At 36.2% G+C, this 25,576-nt stretch overlaps 1 protein-coding gene across 1 annotated transcript; it reads left to right on the top strand.

Annotated features, from left to right (window-relative positions):
• Positions 1–23,080: 23,080 nt before the first annotated feature.
• LOC148770136 (protein FAR1-RELATED SEQUENCE 5-like) lies at positions 23,081–25,241 on the top strand. Its single transcript, XM_088819002.1, has 3 exons — positions 23,081–24,842; positions 24,930–25,156; positions 25,230–25,241. The coding sequence occupies exons 1-3, from the start codon at positions 23,081–23,083 to the stop codon at positions 25,239–25,241; spliced, it is 2,001 nt and encodes a 666-aa protein (XP_088675128.1).
• Positions 25,242–25,576: the final 335 nt, after the last annotated feature.

Here is a 25,576-nt window from a genome sequence, read left to right as displayed (position 1 = left end):
GTTATTTCATGATCGCTTTTGGAATCCAATTTTGACCATGTTCGAGTCCGAATTTGGATTTTTCACGTTAGACAGGAATTGTAGCCAGCTGAAATAGCTTTCTAATGCCTTCGGAACCTGTTGATTTGGAGACTGGATGAGAAAGTTATGCTCGACTTCGTGGACATACACTACCACGTAAACGTAAACGTAGAGTTTTATTTCTACACTCCTTTGTATCTATTTGATCTAGTGTTTTTGCTGTTGTTTGTTGATGCGTATTAAAGTCCTAGTATTGTAGTTCGTGTTTTGAAGAACATTGTTGCGAATGCACTTTTGCGCATGTTTTTTTACATGTACGTTTGTGCATGTCCATTTGAGCTAGTGTGCTTGTGCATGTTTGTTGATTTGTATCAATGTCCTAGGATTGTAGTTTGTGTTTTCATGATCCTTTTTGCGAATGCACTTTTGCGTGAGTACTTTTGTGCATGCCTTTGTATACTTACTTATGTGCGTATCTTTCTAGCGACATTTTTTGTGCACGTTTCTCGATGCGCATTCATGTCCTCGAACTGTAGTACGTAATTTCATGATCGCTTTTGGAATCCAATTTTGACCATGTTCGAGTCCGAATTTGGATTTTTCACGTTGGACAGGAATTGTAGCCAGCTGAAATAGCTTTCTAATGCCTTCGGAACCTGTTGATTTGGAGACTGGATGAGAAAGTTATGCTCGACTTCGTGGACATACACTACCACGTAAACGTAAACGTAGAGTTTTATTTCTACACTCCTTTGTATCTATTTGATCTAGTGTTTTTGCTGTTGTTTGTTGATGCGTATTAAAGTCCTAGTATTGTAGTTCGTGTTTTGAAGAACATTGTTGCGAATGCACTTTTGCGCATGTTTTTTTACATGTACGTTTGTGCATGTCCATTTGAGCGAGTGTGCTTGTGCATGTTTGTTGATTTGTATTAATGTCCTAGGATTGTAGTTTGTGTTTTCATGATCCTTTTTGCGAATGCACTTTTGCGTGAGTACTTTTGTGCATGCCTTTGTATACTTACTTATGTGCGTATCTTTCTAGCGACATTTTTTGTGCACGTTTCTCGATGCGCATTCATGTCCTCGAACTGTAGTACGTATTTTCATGATCGCTTTTGGAATCCAATTTTGACCTTGTTCGAGTCCGAATTTTGATTTTTCACGTTAGACAGAAATTGTAGCCAGCTGAAATAGTTTCTAATGCCGCCGAAACTAGTTGATTTGGAGTCCAGATGAGAAAGTTATGCTCGACTTCGTGGACGTACACTACCAAAGATGTTGAGGGATTCTTTCTTCTAATTTGATTTTATTTTCCTTATTGCAACTCTTTTCTTTCTCTTTGATCATTTTTGCTTCCTGGACACCTAATTTTCGATTTGTACCTATAAGATACCAAATCCACCAATTCAAACAGAAAATAAATTAATCCCAAAAAAAAATCCACGTAAACGTAAACGTAGAGTTTTATTTCTACACTCCACTATATTTATTTGATCTAGTGTTTTTACTGTTGTTTGTTGATGCGTATTAAAGTCCTAGTATTGTAGTTCATTTTTATGAGAACGTTGTTGCGAATGCACTTTTGCGCATGTTTTTTTACATGTACGTTTGTGCATGTCCATTTGAGCGAGTGTGCTTGTGCATGTTTGTTGATTTGTATCAATGTCCTAGGATTGTAGTTTGTGTTTTCATGATCCTTTTTGCGAATGCACTTTTGCGTGAGTACTTTTGTGCATGCCTTTGTAAACTTACTTATGTGCGTATCTTTCTAACGACATTTTTTGTGCACGTTTCTCGATGCGCATTCATGTCCTCGAACTGTAGTACGTATTTTCATGATCGCTTTTGGAATCCAATTTTGACCATGTTCGAGTCCGAATTTGGATTTTTCACGTTAGACAGGAATTGTAGCCAGCTGAAATAGCTTTCTAATGCCGCTGGAACCAGTTGATTTGGAGTCCGAATGAGAAAGTTATGCTCGACTTCGTGGACGTACACTACCAAAGATGTTGAGGGATTCTCACTTCTAATTTGATTTTATTTTCCTAATTGCAACTCTTTTCTTTCTCTTTGATCATTTTTGCTTCTTGGACACCTAATATTCGATTTGTACCTATAAGATACCAAATCCACCAATGCAAACAGAAAATAAATTAATCCAAAAAAAAAATCCACGTAAACGTAAACGTAGAGTTTTATTTCTACACTCCACTATATTTATTTGATCTAGTGTTTTTGCTGTTGTTTGTTGATGCGTATTAAAGTCCTAGTATTGTTGTTCGTGTTTTGAAGAACATTGTTGCGAATGCACTTTTGCGCATGTTTTTTTACATGTACGTTTGTGCATGTCCATTTGAGCTAGTGTGCTTGTGCATGTTTGTTGATTTGTATCAATGTCCTACGATTGTAGTTTGTGTTTTCATGATCCTTTTTGGGAATGCACTTTTGCGTGAGTACTTTTGTGCATGCCTTTGTATACTTACTTATGTGCGTATCTTTCTAGCGATAGTTTTTGTGCACGTTTCTCGATGCGCATTCATGTCCTCGAACTGTAGTACGTTATTTCATGATCGCTTTTGGAATCCAATTTTGACCATGTTCGCGTCCGAATTTGGATTTTTCACGTTAGACAGGAATTGTAGCCAGCTGAAATAGCTTTCTAATGCCTTCGGAACCTGTTTATTTGGAGACTGGATGAGAAAGTTATGCTCGACTTCGTGGACATACACTACCACGTAAACGTAAACGTAGAGTTTTATTTCTACACTCCTTTGTATCTATTTGATCTAGTGTTTTTGCTGTTGTTTGTTGATGCGTATTAAAGTCCTAGTATTGTAGTTCGTGTTTTGAAGAACATTGTTGCGAATGCACTTTTGCGCATGTTTTTTTACATGTACGTTTGTGCATGTCCATTTGAGCTAGTGTGCTTGTGCATGTTTGTTGATTTGTATCAATGTCCTAGGATTGTAGTTTGTGTTTTCATGATCCTTTTTGCGAATGCACTTTTGCGTGAGTACTTTTGTGCATGCCTTTGTATACTTACTTATGTGCGTATCTTTCTAGCGACATTTTTTGTGCACGCTTCTCGATGCGCATTCATGTCCTCGAACTGTAGTACGTAATTTCATGATCGCTTTTGGAATCCAATTTTGACCATGTTCGAGTCCGAATTTGGATTTTTCACGTTGGACAGGAATTGTAGCCAGCTGAAATAGCTTTCTAATGCCTTCGGAACCTGTTGATTTGGAGACTGGATGAGAAAGTTATGCTCGACTTCGTGGACATACACTACCACGTAAACGTAAACGTAGAGTTTTATTTCTACACTCCTTTGTATCTATTTGATCTAGTGTTTTTGCTGTTGTTTGTTGATGCGTATTAAAGTCCTAGTATTGTAGTTCGTGTTTTGAAGAACATTGTTGCGAATGCACTTTTGCGCATGTTTTTTTACATGTACGTTTGTGCATGTCCATTTGAGCTAGTGTGCTTGTGCATGTTTGTTGATTTGTATCAATGTCCTAGGATTGTAGTTTGTGTTTTCATGATCCTTTTTGCGAATGCACTTTTGCGTGAGTACTTTTGTGCATGCCTTTGTATACTTACTTATGTGCGTATCTTTCTAGCGACATTTTTTGTGCACGCTTCTCGATGCGCATTCATGTCCTCGAACTGTAGTACGTATTTTCATGATCGCTTTTGGAATCCAATTTTGACCTTGTTCGAGTCCGAATTTTGATTTTTCACGTTTGACAGAAATTGTAGCCAGCTGAAATAGTATTCTAATGCCGCCGAAACTAGTTGATTTGGAGTCCAGATGAGAAAGTTATGCTCGAGTTCGTGGACGTACACTACCAAAGATGTTGAGGGATTCTTTCTTCTAATTTGATTTTATTTTCCTTATTGCAACTCTTTTCTTTCTCTTTGATCATTTTTGCTTCCTGGACACCTAATTTTCGATTTGTACCTATAAGATACCAAATCCACCAATTCAAACAGAAAATAAATTAATCCCAAAAAAAAATCCACGTAAACGTAAACGTAGAGTTTTATTTCTACACTCCACTATATTTATTTGATCTAGTGTTTTTGCTGTTGTTTGTTGATGCATATTAAAGTCCTAGTATTGTTGTTCGTGTTTTGAAGAACATTGTTGCGAATGCACTTTTGCGCATGTTTTTTTACATGTACGTTTGTGCATGTCCATTTGAGCTAGTGTGCTTGTGCATGTTTGTTGATTTGTATCAATGTCCTACGATTGTAGTTTGTGTTTTCATGATCCTTTTTGGGAATGCACTTTTGCGTGAGTACTTTTGTGTATGCCTTTGTATACTTACTTATGTGCGTATCTTTCTAGCGATAGTTTTTGTGCACGTTTCTCGATGCGCATTCATGTCCTCGAACTGTAGTACGTTATTTCATGATCGCTTTTGGAATCCAATTTTGACCATGTTCGCGTCCGAATTTGGATTTTTCACGTTAGACAGGAATTGTAGCCAGCTGAAATAGCTTTCTAATGCCTTCGGAACCTGTTTATTTGGAGACTGGATGAGAAAGTTATGCTCGACTTCGTGGACATACACTACCACGTAAACGTAAACGTAGAGTTTTATTTCTACACTCCTTTGTATCTATTTGATCTAGTGTTTTTGCTGTTGTTTGTTGATGCGTATTAAAGTCCTAGTATTGTAGTTCGTGTTTTGAAGAACATTGTTGCGAATGCACTTTTGCGCATGTTTTTTTACATGTACGTTTGTGCATGTCCATTTGAGCTAGTGTGCTTGTGCATGTTTGTTGATTTGTATCAATGTCCTAGGATTGTAGTTTGTGTTTTCATGATCCTTTTTGCGAATGCACTTTTGCGTGAGTACTTTTGTGCATGCCTTTGTATACTTACTTATGTGCGTATCTTTCTAGCGACATTTTTTGTGCACGCTTCTCGATGCGCATTCATGTCCTCGAACTGTAGTACGTAATTTCATGATCGCTTTTGGAATCCAATTTTGACCATGTTCGAGTCCGAATTTGGATTTTTCACGTTGGACAGGAATTGTAGCCAGCTGAAATAGCTTTCTAATGCCTTCGGAACCTGTTGATTTGGAGACTGGATGAGAAAGTTATGCTCGACTTCGTGGACATACACTACCACGTAAACGTAAACGTAGAGTTTTATTTCTACACTCCTTTGTATCTATTTGATCTAGTGTTTTTGCTGTTGTTTGTTGATGCGTATTAAAGTCCTAGTATTGTAGTTCGTGTTTTGAAGAACATTGTTGCGAATGCACTTTTGCGCATGTTTTTTTACATGTACGTTTGTGCATGTCCATTTGAGCTAGTGTGCTTGTGCATGTTTGTTGATTTGTATCAATGTCCTAGGATTGTAGTTTGTGTTTTCATGATCCTTTTTGCGAATGCACTTTTGCGTGAGTACTTTTGTGCATGCCTTTGTATACTTACTTATGTGCGTATCTTTCTAGCGACATTTTTTGTGCACGCTTCTCGATGCGCATTCATGTCCTCGAACTGTAGTACGTATTTTCATGATCGCTTTTGGAATCCAATTTTGACCTTGTTCGAGTCCGAATTTTGATTTTTCACGTTTGACAGAAATTGTAGCCAGCTGAAATAGTATTCTAATGCCGCCGAAACTAGTTGATTTGGAGTCCAGATGAGAAAGTTATGCTCGAGTTCGTGGACGTACACTACCAAAGATGTTGAGGGATTCTTTCTTCTAATTTGATTTTATTTTCCTTATTGCAACTCTTTTCTTTCTCTTTGATCATTTTTGCTTCCTGGACACCTAATTTTCGATTTGTACCTATAAGATACCAAATCCACCAATTCAAACAGAAAATAAATTAATCCCAAAAAAAAATCCACGTAAACGTAAACGTAGAGTTTTATTTCTACACTCCACTATATTTATTTGATCTAGTGTTTTTGCTGTTGTTTGTTGATGCATATTAAAGTCCTAGTATTGTTGTTCGTGTTTTGAAGAACATTGTTGCGAATGCACTTTTGCGCATGTTTTTTTACATGTACGTTTGTGCATGTCCATTTGAGCTAGTGTGCTTGTGCATGTTTGTTGATTTGTATCAATGTCCTACGATTGTAGTTTGTGTTTTCATGATCCTTTTTGCGAATGCACTTTTGCGTGAGTACTTTTGTGCATGCCTTTGTATACTTACTTATGTGCGTATCTTTCTAGCGATAGTTTTTGTGCACGTTTCTCGATGCGCATTCATGTCCTCGAACTGTAGTACGTAATTTCATGATCGCTTTTGGAATCCAATTTTGACCATGTTCGAGTCCGAATTTGGATTTTTCACGTTAGACAGGAATTGCAGCCAGCTGAAATAACTTTCTAATGCCTTCGGAACCAGTTGATTTGGAGACTGGATGAGAAAGTTATGCTCGACTTCGTGGACATACATTACCACGTAAACGTAAACGTAGAGTTTTATTTCTACACTCCTTTGTATCTATTTGATCTAGTGTTTTTGCTGTTGTTTGTTGATGCGTATTAAAGTCCAAGTATTGTAGTTCGTGTTTTGAAGAACATTGTTGCGAATGCACTTTTGCGCATGTTTTTTTACATGTACGTTTGTGCATGTCCATTTGAGCTAGTGTGCTTGTGCATGTTTGTTGATTTGTATCAATGTCCTAGGATTGTAGTTTGTGTTTTCATGATCCTTTTTGCGAATGCACTTTTGCGTGAGTACTTTTGTGCATGCCTTTGTATACTTACTTATGTGCGTATCTTTCTAGCGACATTTTTTGTGCACGCTTCTCGATGCGCATTCATGTCCTCGAACTGTAGTACGTATTTTCATGATCACTTTTGGAATCCAATTTTGACCTTGTTTGAGTCCGAATTTTGATTTTTCACGTTTGACAGAAATTGTAGCCAGCTGAAATAGTATTCTAATGCCGCCGAAACTAGTTGATTTGGAGTCCGGATGAGAAAGTTATGCTCGAGTTCGTGGACGTACACTACCAAAGATGTTGAGGGATTCTCTCTTCTAATTTGATTTTATTTTCCTTATTGCAACTCTTTTCTTTCTCTTTGATCATTTTTGCTTCTTGGACACCTAATTTTCGATTTGTAGCTATAAGATACCAAATCCACCAATTCAAACAAAAAATAAATTAATCCAAAAAAAAATATCCACGTAAACGTAAACGTAGAGTTTTATTTCTACACTCCACTGTATCTATTTGATCTAGTGTTTTTGATGTTGTTTGTTGATGCGTATTAAAGTCCTAGTACTGTAGTTCATTTTTATGAGAACGTTGTTGCGAATGCACTTTTGCGCATGTTTTTTTACATGTGCGTTTGTGCATGTCCATTTGAGCGAGTGTGCTTGTGCATGTTTGTTGATTTGTATTAATGTCCTAGGATTGTAGTTTGTGTTTTCATGATCCTTTTTGCGAATGCACTTTTGCGTGAGTACTTTTGTGCATGCCTTTGTAAACTTTCTTATGTGCGTATCTTTCTAACGACAGTTTTTGTGCACCTTTCTCGATGCGCATTCATGTCTTCAAACTGTAGTACGTATTTTCATGATCGCTTTTGGAATACAATTTTGACCATGTTCGAGTCCGAATTTGGATTTTTCACGTAAGACTGGAATTGTAGCCAGCTGAAATAGCTTTCTAATGCCGCTGGAACCAGTTGATTTGGAGTCCGGATGAGAAAGTTATGCTCGACTTCGTGGACGTACACTACCAAAGATGTTGAGGGATTCTCTCTTCTAATTTGATTTTATTTTCCTAATTGCAACTCTTTTCTTTCTCTTTGAACATTTTTGCTTCCTGGACACCTAATTTTCGATTTGTACCTATAAGATACCAAATCCACCAATTCAAACAGAAAATAAATTAATCCAAAAAAAAAATCCACGTAAACGTAAACGTAGAGTTTTATTTCTACACTCCACTGTATCTATTTGATCTAGTGTTTTTGCTGTTTTTTGTTGATGCGTATTAAAGTCCTAGTATTGTAGTTCGTGTTTTGAAGAACGTTGTTGCGAATGCACTTTTGCGCATGTTTTTTTACATGTACGTTTGTGCATGTCCATTTGAGCGAGTGTGCTTGTGCATGTTTGTTGATTTGTATTAATGTCCTAGGATCGTAGTTTGTGTTTTCATGATCCTTTTTGCGAATGCACTTTTGCGTGAGTACTTTTGTGCATGCCTTTGTATACTTACTTATGTGCGTATCTTTCTAGCGATAGTTTTTGTGCACGTTTCTCGATGCGCATTCATGTCCTCGAACTGTAGTACGTAATTTCATGATCGCTTTTGGAATCCAATTTTGACCATGTTCGAGTCCGAATTTGGATTTTTCACGTTAGACATGAATTGTAGCCAGCTGAAATAGCTTTCTAATGCCCCCGGAACCAGTTGATTTGGAGACTGGATGAGAAAGTTATGCTCGACTTCGTGGACATACACTACGACGTAAACGTAAACGTAGAGTTTTATTTCTACACTCCACTGTATCTATTTGATCTAGTGTTTTTGCTGTTGTTTGTTGATGCGTATTAAAGTCCTAGTATTGTAGTTCGTGTTTTGAAGAACATTGTTGCGATTGCACTTTTGCGCATGTTTTTTTACATGTACGTTTGTGCATGTCCATTTGAGCGAGTGTGCTTGTGCATGTTTGTTGATTTGTATTAATGTCCTAGGATTGTAGTTTGTGTTTTCATGATCCTTTTTGCGAATGCACTTTTGCGTGAGTACTTTTATGCATGCCTTTGTAAACTTACTTATGTGCGTATCTTTCTAACGATAGTTTTTGTGCACGTTTCTCGATGCGCATTCATGTCTTCAAACTGTAGTACGTATTTTCATGATCGCTTTTGGAATACAATTTTGACCATGTTCGAGTCCGAATTTGGATTTTTCACGTAAGACTGGAATTGTAGCCAGCTGAAATAGCTTTCTAATGCCGCCGGAACCAGTTGATTTGGAGTCCAGATGAGAAAGTTATGCTCGACTTCGTGGACGTACACTACCAAAGATGTTGAGGGATTCTCTCTTCTAATTTGATTTTATTTTCCTAATTGCAACTCTTTTCTTTCTCTTTGAACATTTTTGCTTCCTGGACACCTAATTTTCGATTTGTACCTATAAGATACCAAATCCACCAATTCGAACAGAAAATAAATTAATCCAAAAAAAAAATCCACGTAAACGTAAACGTAGAGTTTATTTCTACACTCCACTGTATCTATTTGATCTAGTGTTTTTGCTGTTGTTTGTTGATGCGTATTAAAGTCCTAGTATTGTAGTTCGTGTTTTGACGAACGTTGTTGCGAATGCACTTTTGCGCATGTTTTTTTACATGTACGTTTGTGCATGTCCATTTGAGCGAGTGTGCATGTGCATGTTTGTTGATTTGTATTAATGACCTAGGATTGTAGTTTGTGTTTTCATGATCCTTTTTGCGAATGCAGTTTTGCGTGAGTACTTTTGTGCATGCCTTTGCAAACTTACTTATGTGCGTATCTTTCTAACGACAGTTTTTGTGCACGTTTCTCGATGCGCATTCATGTCTTCAAACTGTAGTACGTATTTTCATGATCGCTTTTGGAATACAATTTTGACCATTTTCGAGTCCAAATTTGGATTTTTTACGTTAGACTGGAATTGTAGCCAGCTGAAATAGCTTTCTAATGCCGCCGGAACCAGTTGATTTGGAGTCCGGATGAGAAAGTTATACTCGACTTCGTGAACGTACACTACCAAAGATGTTGAGGGATTCTCTCTTCTAATTTGATTTTATTTTCCTAATTGCAACTCTTTTCTTTCTCTTTGAACATTTTTGCTTCCTAGACACCTAATTTTCGATTTGTACCTATAAGATACCAAATCCACCAATTCATACAGAAAATAAATTAATCCAAAAAAAAAATCCACGTAAACGTAAACGTAGAGTTTTATTTCTACACTCCACTGTATCTATTTGATTTAGTGATTTTGCTGTTTTTTGTTGATGCGTATTAAAGTCCTAGTATTGTAGTTCGTGTTTTGAAGAACGTTGTTGCGAATGCACTTTTGCGCATGTTTTTTTACATGTACGTTTGTGCATGTCCACTTGAGCGAGTGTGCTTGTGCATGTTTGTTGATTTGTATTAATGTCCTAGGATTGTAGTTTGTGTTTCATGATCCTTTTTGCGAACGCACTTTTGCGTGAGTACTTTTGTGCATGTCTTTGTATACTTACTTATGTGCGTATATTTCTAGCGACAGTTTTTGTGCACGTTTCTCGATGCGCATTCATGTCCTCGAACTGTAGTACGTATTTTCATGATCGCTTTTGGTCCAATTTTGACCTTGTTCGAGTCCGAATTCGGATTTTTCACGTTAGACAGGAATTGTAGCCAGCTGAAATAGTATTCTAATGCCGCCGAAACCAGTTGATTCTGAGTCCGGATGAGAAAGTTATGCTCGACTTCGTGGACGTACACGACCAAACATGTTGAGGGATTCTCTCTTCTAATTTGATTTTATTTTTCTAATTGCAACTCTTTTCTTTCTCATTGATCATTTTTGCTTCCTGGACACCTAATTTTCGATTTGTACCTAAAAGAAATCCACGTAAACGTAAACATAGAGTTTTATTTCTACACTCCACTGTATCTATTTGATCTAGTGTTATTGTTGTTGTTTGTTGATGCGTAGTGAAGTCCTAGTATTGTAGTTCGTGTTTTTAAGAACGTTGTTGCGACTGCACTTTTGCGCATGTTTTTTTACATGTACGTTTGTGCATGTCCATTTGAGCGAGTGTGCTTGTGCATGTTTGTTGATTTGTATTAATGTCCTAGGATTGTAGTTTGTGTTTTCATGATCCTTTTTGCGAATGCACTTTTGCGTGAGTACTTTTGTGCATGCCTTTGTATACTTATTTATGTGCGTATCTTTCTAGCGACAGTTTTTGTACACTTTTCTCGATGCGCATTCATGTCCTCGAACTGTAGTACATATTTTCATGATCGCTTTTGGAATCAAATTTTGACCTTGTTCGAGTCTGGATTTGGAATTTTCACGTTAGACAGGAATTGTAGCAAGCTGAAATAGTATTCTAATGCCGCCGAAACCAGTTGATTTGGAGTCCGGATGAGAAAGTTATGCTCGACTTCGTGGACGTACACTACCAAAGATGTTGAGGGATTCTCTCTTCTAATTTGATTTTATTTTCCTTATTGCAACTCTTTTCTTTCTCTTTGATCATTTTTGCTTCCTGGACACCTAATTTTCGATTTGTACCTAAAAGAAATCCACGTAAACGTAAACGTAGAGTTTTATTTCTACACTCCACTGTATCTATTTGATCTAGTGTTATTGCTGTTGTTTGTTGATGCGTATTAAAGTCCTAGTATTGTAGTTCGTGTTTTGAAGAACGTTGTTGCGAATGCACTTTTGCGCATGTTTTTTTACATGTACGTTTGTGCATGTCCATTTGAGCGAGTGTGCTTGTGCATGTTTGTTGATTTGTATTAATGTCCTAGGATTGTAGTCTGTGTTTTCATGATCCTTTTTGTGAATGCACTTTTGCGTGAGTACTTTTGTGCATGACTTTGTATACTTATTTATGTGCGTATCTTTCTAGCGACATTTTTTGTGCACGTTTCTCGATGCGCATTCATGTCCTCGAACTGTAGTACGTATTTTCATGATTGCTTTTGGAATCCAATTTTGACCATGTTCGAGGCCGAATTTGGATTTATCACGTTAGACAGGAATTGTAGCCAGCTGAAATAGCTTTCTAATGTCGCCGGAACCAGTTGATTTGGAGTCCGGATGAGAAAGTTATGCTAGACTTCGTGGACGTACACTACCAAAGATGTTGAGGGATTCTCACTTCTAATTTGATTTTATTTTCCTAATTGCAACTCTTTTCTTTCTCTTTGATCAATTTTGCTTCTTGGACACCTAATATTCGATTTGTACCTATAAGATACCAAATCCACCAATTCAAACAGAAAATAAATTAATCCCAAAACAAAATCCACGTAAACGTAAACGTAGAGTTTTATTTCTACACTCCACTATATTTATTTGATCTAGTGTTTTTGCTGTTGTTTGTTGATGCGTATTAAAGTCCTAGTATTGTTGTTCGTGTTTTGAAGAACATTGTTGCGAATGCACTTTTGCGCATGTTTTTTTACATGTACGTTTGTGCATGTCCATTTGAGCTAGTGTGCTTGTGCATGTTTGTTGATTTGTATCAATGTCCTACGATTGTAGTTTGTGTTTTCATGATCCTTTTTGCGAATGCACTTTTGCGTGAGTACTTTTGTGCATGCCTTTGTATACTTACTTATGTGCGTATCTTTCTAGCGATAGTTTTTGTGCACGTTTCTCGATGCGCATTCATGTCCTCGAACTGTAGTACGTAATTTCATGATCGCTTTTGGAATCCAATTTTGACCATGTTCGAGTTCGAATTTGGATTTTTCACGTTAGATAGGAATTGTAGCCAGCTGAAATAACTTTCTAATGCCTTCGGAACCAGTTGATTTGGAGACTGGATGAGAAAGTTATGCTCGACTTCGTGGACATACACTACCACGTAAACGTAAACGTAGAGTTTTATTTCTACACTCCTTTGTATCTATTTGATCTAGTGTTTTTGCTGTTGTTTGTTGATGCGTATTAAAGTCCTAGTATTGTAGTTCGTGTTTTGAAGAACATTGTTGCGAATGCACTTTTGTGCGTGTTTTTTTACATGTACGTTAGTGCATGTCCATTTGAGCGAGTGTGCTTGTGCATGTTTGTTGATTTGTATTAATGTCCTAGGATTGTAGTTTGTGTTTTCATGATCCTTTTTGCGAATGCACTTTTGCGTGAGTACTTTTGTGCATGCCTTTGTATACTTACTTATGTGCGTATCTTTCTAGCGATAGGTTTTGTGCACGTTTCTCGATGCGCATTCATGTCCTCGAACTGTAGTACGTAATTTCATGATCGCTTTTGGAATCCAATTTTGACCATGTTCGAGTCCGAATTTGTATTTTTCACGTTAGACAAGAATTGTAGCCAGCTGAAATAGCTTTCTAATGCCCCCGGAACCAGTTGATTTGGAGACTGGATGAGAAAGTTATGCTCGACTTCGTGGACATACACTACCAAAGATTTTGAGGGATTCTCTTTTCTAATTTCATTTTATTTTCCTAATTGCAAATCTGTTCTTTATCTTTGATCATTTTTGCTTCCTGGACACCTAATTTTTGATTTGAACGTATAAAATACCAAATCCACCAATTCAAACAGAAAATAAATTAAAGCAAAAAAAAATCCACTTAAACGTAAACGTAGAGTTTTATTTCTACACTCCACTATATCTTTTTTATCTAGTGTTTTTGCTGTTGTTTATTGATGCGTATAAACGTCCTAGTATTGTAGTTCGTTTTTTTAAGAACGTTTTTGCGAATGCACTTTTGCGCATGCTTTTTTAGATGTACGTTAGTGCATGTCCATTTGAGCGAGTGTGCTTGTGCATGTTTGTTGATTTGTATTAATGTCCTAGGATTGTAGTTTGTGTTTTCATGATCCTTTTTGCGAATGCACTTTTGCGTGAGTACTTTTGTGCATGCCTTTGTATACTTACTTATGTGCGTATCTTTCTAGCGATAGGTTTTGTGCACGTTTCTCGATGCGCATTCATGTCCTCGAACTGTAGTACGTAATTTCATGATCGCTTTTGGAATCCAATTTTGACCATGTTCGAGTCCGAATTTGTATTTTTCACCTTAGACAAGAATTGTAGCCAGCTGAAATAGCTTTCTAATGCCCCCGGAACCAGTTGATTTGGAGACTGGATGAGAAAGTTATGCTCGACTTCGTGGACATACACTACCAAAGATTTTGAGGGATTCTCTTTTCTAATTTCATTTTATTTTCCTAATTGCATATCTTTTCTTTATATTTGATCATTTTTGCTTCCTGGACACCTAATTTTTTATTTGAACCTATAAAATACCAAATCCACCAATTCAAACAGAAAATAAATTAAAGCAAAAAAAAAATCCACTTAAACGTAAACGTAGAGTTTTATTTCTACACTCCACTATATCTTTTTTATCTAGTGTTTTTGCTGTTGTTTATTGATGCGTATAAACGTCCTAGTATTGTAGTTCGTTTTTTTAAGAACGTTTTTGCGAATGCACTTTTGCGCATGCTTTTTTAGATGTACGTTAGTGCATGTCCATTTGAGCGAGTGTGCTTGTGCATGTTTGTTGATTTGTATTAATGTCCTAGGATTGTAGTTTGTGTTTTCATGATCCTTTTTGCGAATGCACTTTTGCGTGAGTACTTTTGTGCATGCCTTTGTATACTTACTTATGTGCGTATCTTTCTAGCGACAGTTTTTGTGCACGTTTCTCGATGCGCATTCATGTCCTCGAACTGTAGTACGTATTTTCATGATCGCTTTTGGAATCCAATTTTGACCATGTTCGAGTCCGAATTCGGATTTTTCACGTTTGACAGGAATTGTAGCCAGCTGAAATAGCTTTCTAATGCCGCCAGAACCAGTTGATTTGGAGTCCGGATGAGAAAGTTATGCTCGACTTCGTGGACGTACACTACCAAAGATTTTGAGGGATTCTCTTTTCTAGTTTGATTTTATTTTCCTAATTGCAAATCTTTTCTTTATCTTTGATCATTTTTGCTTCCTCGACACCTAATTTTTGATTTGTACCTATAAAATACCAAATCCACCAATTCAAACAGAAAATAAATTAATCCAAAAAAAAAAATCCACTTAAACGTAAACGTAGAGTTTTATTTCTACACTCCACTATATCTTTTTTATCTAGTGTTTTTGTTGTTGTTTGTTGATGCGTATAAAAGTCATAATATTGTAGTTCCTGTTTTTAAGAACTTTGTTGCGAATGCACTTTTGCGCATGTTTTTTTACATGTAGGTTTGTGCATGTCCATTTGAGCGAGTGTCTTTGTGCATGTTTGTTGATTTGTATTAATGTTCTAGGATTTTAGTTTGTGTTTTCATGATCCTTTTTGCGAATGCTCTTTTGCGTGAGTACTTTTGGGCATGCTTTTGTACTTTTACTTATGTGTGTATCTCTTCTAGCGAGTGTTTTTGTGCATGTTTCTTGATGCGCATTTATGTCCTCGAAGTATAGTACGTATTTTCATGATCGCTTTTGGAATCCAATTTTGACCATGTTCGAGTCCGAATTTGGAATTTTGCCGTTAGACAGAAATTGTAGCCAGTTGAAATAGCTTTTTAATGCCGCCGGAACCAGTTGATTTGGAGTCTGGATGAGAAAGTTATGCTTGACTTCGTTGACACTACCCAAGATGTTCGGCGATTGTCTCTTCTAATTTGATTTTATTTTCCTAATTGCAACTCTTTTCTTACTCTTTGATCATTTTTCCTTCCTGGACACCTTATTTTCGATTTGTACCTATAAGATACCAAATCCACCAATTAATATAGAAATATAAATTAATCTGAAAAAAATCCACATAAACGTAAACGTAGAGTTTTATTTCTACACTCCACTGTATCTTTTTTATCTAGTGTTTTTGCTGTTGTTTGTTGATGCGTATTAAAGTCCTAGTATTGTGTAGTTCGTGTTTTTAAGAACGTTGTTGCGAATGCACTTTTGCGCATGTTTTTTTACATGTACGTTTGTGCATGTCCATTTGAGCGAGTGTCTTTGTGCATGTTTGTTGATTTGTATTAATGTCCTAGGATTGTCGTTTGTGTTTTCATGATCCTTTTTGCGAATGCTCTTTTGCGTGAGTACTTTTGGGCATGGTTTTGTACTTTTACTTATGTGTGTATCTCTTCTAGCGAGTGTTTTTGTGCACGTTTCTTGATGCGCATTTATGTCCTCGAAGTATAGTACGTATTTTCATGATCGCTTTTGGAATCCAATTTTGACCATGTTCGAGTCCGAATTTGGAATTTTGCCGTTAGACAGAAATTGTAGCCAGTTGAAATAGCTTTTTAATGCCGCCGGAACCAGTTGATTTGGAGTTTGGATGAGAAAGTTATGCTTGACTTCGTTGACACTACCCAAGATGTTCGGCGATTGTCTCTTCTAATTTGATTTTATTTTCCTAATTGCAACTCTTTTCTTACTCTTTGATCATTTTTCCTTCCTGGACACCTTATTTTCGATTTGTACCTATAAGATACCAAATCCACCAATTAATATAGAAATATAAATTAATTCGAAAAAAATCCACATAAACGTAAACGTAGAGTTTTATTTCTACACTCCACTGTATCTTTTTTATCTAGTGTTTTTGCTGTTGTTTGTTGATGCGTATTAAAGTCCTAGTATTGTGTAGTTCGTGTTTTTAAGAACGTTGTTGCGAATGCACTTTTGCGCATGTTTTTTTACATGTACGTTTGTGCATGTCCATTTGAGCGAGTGTCTTTGTGCATGTTTGTTGATTTGTATTAATGTCCTAGGATTGTCGTTTGTGTTTTCATGATCCTTTTTGCGAATGCTCTTTTGCGTGAGTACTTTTGGGCATGGTTTTGTACTTTTACTTAGGTGCGTATCTCTTCTAGCGAGTGTTTTTGTGCACGTTTCTTGATGCGCATTTATGTCCTCGAAGTATAGTACGTATTTTCATGATCGCTTTTGGAATCCAATTTTGACCATGTTCGAGTCCGAATTTGGAATTTTGCCGTTAGACAGAAATTGTAGCCAGTTGAAATAGCTTTTTAATGCCGCCGGAACCAGTTGATTTGGAGTCTGGATGAGAAAGTTATGCTTGACTTCGTTGACACTACCCAAGATGTTCGGCGATTGTCTCTTCTAATTTGATTTTATTTTCCTAATTGCAACTCTTTTCTTACTCTTTGATCATTTTTCCTTCCTGGACACCTTATTTTCGATTTGTACCTATAAGATACCAAATCCACCAATTAATATAGAAATATAAATTAATCCGAAAAAAATCCACATAAACGTAAACGTAGAGTTTTATTTCTACACTCCACTGTATCTTTTTTATCTAGTGTTTTTGCTGTTGTTTGTTGATGCGTATTAAAGTCCTAGTATTGTGTAGTTCGTGTTTTTAAGAACGTTGTTGCGAATGCACTTTTGCGCATGTTTTTTTACATGTACGTTTGTGCATGTCCATTTGAGCGAGTGTCTTTGTGCATGTTTGTTGATTTGTATTAATGTCCTAGGATTGTCGTTTGTGTTTTCATGATCCTTTTTGCGAATGCTCTTTTGCGTGAGTACTTTTGGGCATGGTTTTGTACTTTTACTTATGTGCGTATCTCTTCTAGCGAGTGTTTTTGTGCACGTTTCTTGATGCGCATTTATGTCCTCGAAGTATAGTACGTATTTTCATGATCGCTTTTGGAATCCAATTTTGACCATGTTCGAGTCCGAATTTGGAATTTTGCCGTTAGACAGAAATTGTAGCCAGTTGAAATAGCTTTTTAATGCCGCCGGAACCAGTTGATTTGGAGTCTGGATGAGAAAGTTATGCTTGACTTCGTTGACACTACCCAAGATGTTCGGCGATTGTCTCTTCTAATTTGATTTTATTTTCCTAATTGCAACTCTTTTCTTACTCTTTGATCATTTTTCCTTCCTGGACACCTTATTTTCGATTTGTACCTATAAGATACCAAATCCACCAATTAATATAGAAATATAAATTAATCCGAAAAAAATCCACATAAACGTAAACGTAGAGTTTTATTTCTACACTCCACTGTATCTTTTTTATCTAGTGTTTTTGCTGTTGTTTGTTGATGCGTATTAAAGTCCTAGTATTGTGTAGTTCGTGTTTTTAAGAACGTTGTTGCGAATGCACTTTTGCGCATGTTTTTTTACATGTACGTTTGTGCATGTCCATTTGAGCGAGTGTCTTTGTGCATGTTTGTTGATTTGTATTAATGTCCTAGGATTGTCGTTTGTGTTTTCATGATCCTTTTTGCGAATGCTCTTTTGCGTGAGTACTTTTGGGCATGGTTTTGTACTTTTACTTATGTGCGTATCGCTTCTAGCGAGTGTTTTTGTGCACGTTTCTTGATGCGCATTTATGTCCTCGAAGTATAGTACGTATTTTCATGATCGCTTTTGGAATCCAATTTTGACCATGTTCGAGTCCGAATTTGGAATTTTGCCGTTAGACAGAAATTGTAGCTAGTTGAAATAGCTTTTTAATGCCGCCGGAACCAGTTGATTTGGAGTCTGGATGAGAAAGTTATGCTTGACTTCGTTGACACTACCCAAGATGTTCTGCGATTGTCTTTTCTAATTTGATTTTATTTTCCTAATTGCAACTCTTTTCTTACTCTTTGATCATTTTTCCTTCCTGGACACCTTATTTTCGATTTGTACCTATAAGATACCAAATCCACCAATTAATATAGAAATATAAATTAATCCGAAAAAAATCCACATAAACGTAAACGTAGAGTTTTATTTCTACACTCCACTGTATCTTTTTTATCTAGTGTTTTTGCTGTTGTTTGTTGATGCGTATTAATGTCCTAGTATTGTGTAGTTCGTGTTTTTAAGAACGTTGTTGCGAATGCACTTTTGCGCATGTTTTTTTACATGTACGTTTGTGCATGTCCATTTGAGCGAGTGTCTTTGTGCATGTTTGTTGATTTGTATTAATGTCCTAGGATTGTCGTTTGTGTTTTCATGATCCTTTTTGCGAATGCTCTTTTGCGTGAGTACTTTTGGGCATGGTTTTGTACTTTTACTTATGTGCGTATCTCTTCTAGCGAATGTTTTTGTGCACGTTTCTTGATGCGCATTTATGTCCTCGAAGTATAGTACGTATTTTCATGATCGCTTTTGGAATCCAATTTTGACCATGTTCGAGTCCGAATTTGGAATTTTGCCGTTAGACAGAAATTGTAGCTAGTTGAAATAGATTTTTAATGCCGCCGGAACCAATTGATTTGGAGTTTGGATGAGAAAATTATGCTTGACTTCGTTGACACTACCCAAGATGTTCGGCGATTGTCTCTTCTAATTTGATTTTATTTTCCTAATTGCAACTCTTTTCTTACTCTTTGATCATTTTTGCTTCCTGGAAACCAAATTTTCGATTTGTATCTATAAGATACCAAATCCACCAATTAAAATAGAATTATAAATTAATCCGAAAAAAATCCACGTAAACGTAAACGTAGAGTTTTATTTCTACACTCCACTTTATCTTTTTTATCTAGTGTTTTTGCTGTTGTTTATTGATGCGTATTAAAGTCCTAGTATTGTGTAGTTCGTGTTTTTAAGAACGTTGTTGCGAATGCTCTTTTGCGCACGTTTTTTTTACGTGTACGTTTGTGCATGTCCATTTGAGCGAGTGTCTTTGTGCATGTTTGTTGATTTTTATTAATGTCCTAGGATTGTAGTTTGTGTTTTCATGATCCTCTTTGCGAATGCTCTTTTGCGTGAGTACTTTTGGGCATGCTTTTGTACTTTTACTTGTGTGCGTATCTCTTCTAGCGAGTGTTTTTGTGCACGTTTCTTGATACGCATTTATGTCCTCGAAGTATAGTACGTATTTTCATGATCGCTTTTGGAATCCAATTTTGACCATGTTCGAGTCCGAATTTGGAATTTTGCCGTTAGCCAGAAATTGTAGCCAGTTGAAATAGCGTCTTAATGCCGCCGGAACTAGTTGATTTGGAGTCCAGATGAGAAAGTTATGCTCGAATTCGTGGACACTACCCAAGATGTTCGGCGATTGTCTCTTCTAATTTGATTTTATTTTCCTAATTGCAACTCTTTTCTTACTCTTTGATCATTTTTGCTTCCTGGACACCTTATTTTCGATTTGTACCTATAAGATACCAAATTCACCAATTAATATAGAAATATAAATTAATCCAAAAAAAAATCCACGTAAACGTAAACGTAGAGTTTTATTTCTACACTCCACTGTATTATTTTTATCTAGTGTTTTTGCTGTTGTTTATTGATGCGTATTAAAGTCCTTGTATTTTAGTTCGTGTTTTTAAGAACGTTGTTGCGAATGCACTTTTGCGCATGTTTGTTTACATGTACGTTTGTGCATGTCCATTTGAGCGAGTGTCTTTGTGCATGTTTGTTGATTTGTATTAATGTCCTAGGATTATAGTTTGTGTTTTCATGATCCTTTTTGCGAATGCACTTTTGTGTGAGTACTTTTTTGCATGCTTTTGTACTTTTACTTTTGTCTGTATCTGTTCTAGCGAGTGTTTTTGTGCACATTTCTTGATTGCGCATTCATCCATGAGCTTTGTCACTTCAATTGCAACCGATACAGGGATAGAATTGCAATATGTCAGGGTCCACTTTAGCTTGTAATCTTTCTTGGTTGTAATCAATCGGTACGAAGCTAAGATGGGATCTTCATCACCCGCTCCCTCAAATTGGTACACAAAAACCTCACGTCCGCGTATAACCTCCATTGCAAACACATTCATCTTCTCATCAACCTCTATTGATGCCTTCAAAGCCACGTCGGGAACAATGATAAGATCCTCAATTTGAATATTTGCACTAACCACTTCCATCTCCTTCTTCTCTTGTTCCGAGACATCTTTGTAGTTTAGCTCGATTGCATTCTCATATTCATCATCATTAAGCGTCTTCGTAGTTTCTTTTTCCCTCTCATCGACACTATTTTCTAGGTCTAAAGGATTTTTCTCACTACAAGTTTCAGACATATTTCCTTTGTTGCAACCATTCTCGATATTGTCTGAAATATTTTCCGGAGACCTCTTGAGCTTCATCTCTTCCAACATTATTTCCAGTCTTCGAATAGATGCTAGAGTGGATTTCATAAAATCTTCAAGGATGGATTTCCTATAACACTCCTCAATAGTGGGTTCTCGTGGCCTTGCATAATAGGTTTGAAAATCATCAAATTGCGGCTCCCGATGTTGAAAATTATGGAAATCTTGGCTTGGAATGCTCTGCTCGTACGTGTTGGTGTATGTGTTCCAATAACAGCCGTTGGTGTTATCTATGAAATTATTCGCTTTCGGTGCATACCAACATTGGTTAGTGTAATGATCTCCACCACATATTGAACAAAGTGACGACATATCATAGGTATTTTGGAGGTATTCGCTAGACGGAAGCCATTCATATCCCGTTTGAGGTGCGCGAAAACTGTAACCTGACATGTCACCAAAGAAAAAAAAAATATTAAAAAAAATTAAAACAAAAAGATAAAATTAAAAAAAAAATTGGGTGAATCGTGAAAATTGTTCAAATTTAGAGCTAGAATAAAATAAATAATTAAAATATTCCCCGGCAACGGCGCCAAAAACTTGTTGGCCGAAAACCTACACGCAAGTGCACGTATCGTACAAGTAATATAGTGGACTAAAAGTCTGGATATCGAACCCACAGGGAATATTTAATTACTTAATCATGGACGCTAAATCCTAGCAATTATTATCAAGCCCACCCTACACAGTCGAATTTAGAGAGAATTAACTAAATTAAACTAAATTAAAAAGCAAGCAAAAACAACAAAACAATTTAAACACGAAGATTAATCAAAGTAGACAAGCCTAGGATTTTATTCTTCCCCCTATGTGATTATTACTCCCCCAATTCTTTCACTTATGCAAGCAATTAACCCGGATTATTAACCTGAGATGCTAAATTAATCATAACCCGCTTCCGCGTGTATTACGATTCTAATACTCTAGATTCAATTACTATATTCCTATGCAATTAATTCTAGAACACAGCATTAAGCACAAATCTCAATAATGGCTACCTAAGAGATTAACTATATTCCTATGTTAATACCACAAAGGCTCTTCTACCACAATTCTAATTATTAATCCGATCTTCTGATTTATGCGATTAACAATAACATAAAAGCACATAAGGTGATCAAGTTCATGCACTTAATAAAACAAGTAGAAGAAATAATCCGGAATTAAAACTTGCATAAAATCATAGAATTGGGTTCATAAATCCCACATAGGGTTCCAAATAAAATCCTAGAAACTAAAGACTTAGCGACTCGTGATTCTTATGATAAAGAAAATAAAAGAAATAAATTAAATAAGAAAAACTATGCTTGAGTCTTCGTTGATCTTCGTTCCTCGCGTTTTGTGGTGTATATTTTCGTCCTTATGGTGTAGCTACTTGTTGCTTTTATATGCTTTTCTTGATAAGGAAGTAGTCGAAACCTAATAGGAATCAATTTCGGCCACTTTCCCCCATCAAAACTTGTTCTTCGATTTTCGCCATGTTTGAATTCGAATTTTGGAATATTGTGTAAATAAGAATTGTAGGGCTTTTGCGAACCTAGACCAGGTTATATTCACCAGCCTCCCTACATGATGACACGTGTATTATTGATTTTTTATTTAATTAGTGTTTTTCTTTTTCTTTTTTCTAAATATATTATTTCTTAAACCAGAGTTAACAAAATCCCACAAACTTAGGTAATAAAGATATTTTTCTTTTCCACAACCACGTCTTTTCGACTTCTCTTCTACACGTTCTGTATATGTTCTTCAACAAAATATTCATCTTTGTAATTTGAAGATTTTTTTTTCTACAGGATGCATCGATGTAACACATGAAATTAGTAGTGATAACTATTTTTAGTTGTTTTACTTTTTTATGTTTACCACATGCAGATATGGAAGCAGATCCATTACCGAGTGCTAATAACATGAATTGCGAGTCAGAGGAATGTATATCAGTACAATCATTAGAGTCAGAGGTACCTAAGTCCTTAGTTGAAGAATTTGAGTAGAAGTTACAGGTTGGTCAAAAAATTACCAGTCTTGAAGATGCATATTTATTATACTGTGAGTATGGACGTATTAAAGGTTTTAGTGTGAGAAAAGGAAAACAATCATATTTTCACGACAATAGCAACGAACTTTATATGATGGAATTTGAATGTTCCTGTAAAGGAACAAAAGATGAAAAATGTAGTTCTAATGGTAAACAGTCAGCCTACTTGAAGATGGAAACTAGATTTGGTTGTGCTGCAAGACTTAGAATTGGAAGGAAAAAAAATGAAGAATGGAAAGTGACTATTTTTTATATTGATCATAACCATGACATGGTTGCACCTGATCAAAGTTATATGTTACGATCAGCTCGTAGCATTTCATATGCTAAAGGAAATACCTTAAAAGCATTGGTAGATGCTGGATTTTCGATAGCTAATGCGTATTCTTACATGCAAATAGAATCGCACGGGAGAGAAAATGTGGGGTTTCTTAAAAAGGATGCATATGACTATCTTAATCGATTAGCTAAAGATCACAGACATGTTGAAGATGGTGATGCTGCTGAATTGATCCGATATTTTAAAAATAAGTCGAACGAGGATGGGTTGTTCTATTGGGATTTTCAAGTTGATGAAAATAATCGAATGTGTAATTTTTTTTACAGAGATGGTCGATGTCGGGTTGAGTATGAGGCTTTTGGTGATGTTCTTTCAATTGATACAACCTATAAAACAAATAAGTACAATTTGGTGTGTGCACCTTTCACCGGCCTTAATCACCATAAGAACAATGTGATGTTCGGGTTGGCTTTTATGTCACGTGAAACAGAGGCCTCTTTTCAATGGTTATTTAATACTTTTCTTGAGTCTATGGGCAGTAAACAACCCGAAACAATTTTCACCGACCAATGCCAGGCAATGATGAATGCCGTTGAAACTATATTTCCAAATTCCCACCATCGATTGTGCCAATGGCATATCTATCAAAATGCTCCCTCACATTTTGGTAGTTTGAATAATAATTCAGAGTTTAAGAAGATGTTCCACAAGTGCATGGAATATTGTGAAACCGAAGAAGAGTTTGAGAATATATGGAGTACGATGATTGATGCTTTTAATCTTTATGAGCATTCTTGGTTGAATAATATGTACAAGTTGAGAAGTAAGTGGTCAACCGCTTTTAGTAAACATAGATTCACGGCGGGGCTTAAAGCTACATCAAGAAGTGAAGCCACAAACTCTAGTTTAAAAATCGGTGGCAAAAGGACACATACTTTGTTTGATTGTGTTATGAGATTTGAAGACGTTCAAAATAAATGGCGCCAAGATGAAAAAGAGAACGACTTTAAATGTCGTCATGGGATGCCTACACTTGTCGTGAAAACCAACTGCTTGTTGAGAGATGCCGCTGTTGTTTATACTCACACAATATATGACATGTTTCAATCAGAGTTGATCAATTCATTGGGCATTGATTTTGATGGAGAGCCTTCATATAATGATCATTTATTCAAGTTTAAAATAAAGTCTCAAGGTAATTCAAATCGAGTTCGAGAAGTTGAGTTCAATTCGAGATCGCTTGAGGTAAAATGCACATGTAAGTTATTTGAGTCTGTTGGTATATTATGCAAGCATGCATTGTTGGTTTTCAAACAAATGAATGTGCATAATATACCAAAAAATTACATAAAAGTGAGATGGATGAAAAGTATAAGGGATAGAGTGCAATTTAGTGAAGAAAGTTCATGTGCAGATAACCAAGAATCTCAGACGGTCTATGTGAATCATGCAATGCGATACTGTTATGATCTTACGATGCGAAGTAAAGTCCATCCAGAAGCTAGAAATTTGGTGAGAAACGGGCTTAAGGGTGTTCTTTCAGATCTAAATGCGTTACTCGATAAATTGAGTCTGGATCATTTATCCGAGGGTTCCAAAGTTACAAGTTTGGAGGTTATGGAAGAACATGATATGAATGACGAGTTTGTGCGGAATCCTCTTTACGTGAAGTCGAGAGGGGTCAATAATGTTCGCTTACCAAGCCATTGGGATTCAAAAAATAAAAAAGGAAAAAGAAAGATTGAATGTTCAAGTAGGTTTTTCAAATAGATTTACACAATACTCTCACTTTTGCTTTATTAACAATTTCTGATGGTTTTTTTTTTTTCTGATTTACTAGAGAAAATAACAAAAGGCGCAGGAAAAAAAGTGCAGACACAAATACATTCAAATGTTCTTTCATCGAAAGAAGCTATTGGTGTTCTTTCCTCACAAGAAGCTATCAGTGTGCAATCCTTACAAAACGCTAATGTTCGTCATGTTCAAAATATCTCAATTGGCTCTCAATTTGGTGAACATCAAGCTAATTTGTTGCATCAGATATCATATCCGACAATGCACCACCCGGTGAGTTACTTGTTCTCCAACTTATGTAAATATATTTGACCTTCTCTAATGCTTTACACATTTCGGCATCCAGGGACAAGGCTAAAATTATCCAAACATGTTCCAATATTGGGATCCCTATTCGTCACAGGTTGCATTTCATAATTTTACTAATTCTATATTCTTGTGTAATTGTTGAGTTATTTTCTATGCATGTTTCACTTTGCTTATCAACTGTGTTTGACTTGTACAGGGATCTATTAACAATAAAGAGAGGCCACCTGAATTTCATTAGGATATTTCCTTGTTCTATATTTTAAGTTAAATTCAATAGTTGGTTTTAGTTTGAGGAATTTATATTTCACTAGGATTTTCTTGTTCTGGTTTTTTATTTAAATTCAGTTGTTGGTTTTAGTTTGAGGATTTTCAATTTGACTATGA

This window comes from Erythranthe guttata, chromosome 6, assembly GCF_056151865.1.
Source record: "Erythranthe guttata isolate IM_541 chromosome 6, IM_541, whole genome shotgun sequence".
Lineage (NCBI taxonomy): Eukaryota > Viridiplantae > Streptophyta > Magnoliopsida > Lamiales > Phrymaceae > Erythranthe > Erythranthe guttata.
The sequence above is the reverse complement of the archived record's forward strand: the minus strand, read 5'-3'. Positions and strand labels throughout refer to the sequence as shown.

Coding starts and splice junctions, on each gene's coding strand:
- LOC148770136 (XM_088819002.1), top strand. CDS start 23,081: ATGGTTGCACCTGATCAAAGTTATATGTTACGATCAGCTCGTAGCATT. Junction 24,843..24,929: donor AAGAAAGATTGAATGTTCAA/GTAGGTTTTTCA, acceptor CTGATTTACTAG/AGAAAATAACAAAAGGCGCA.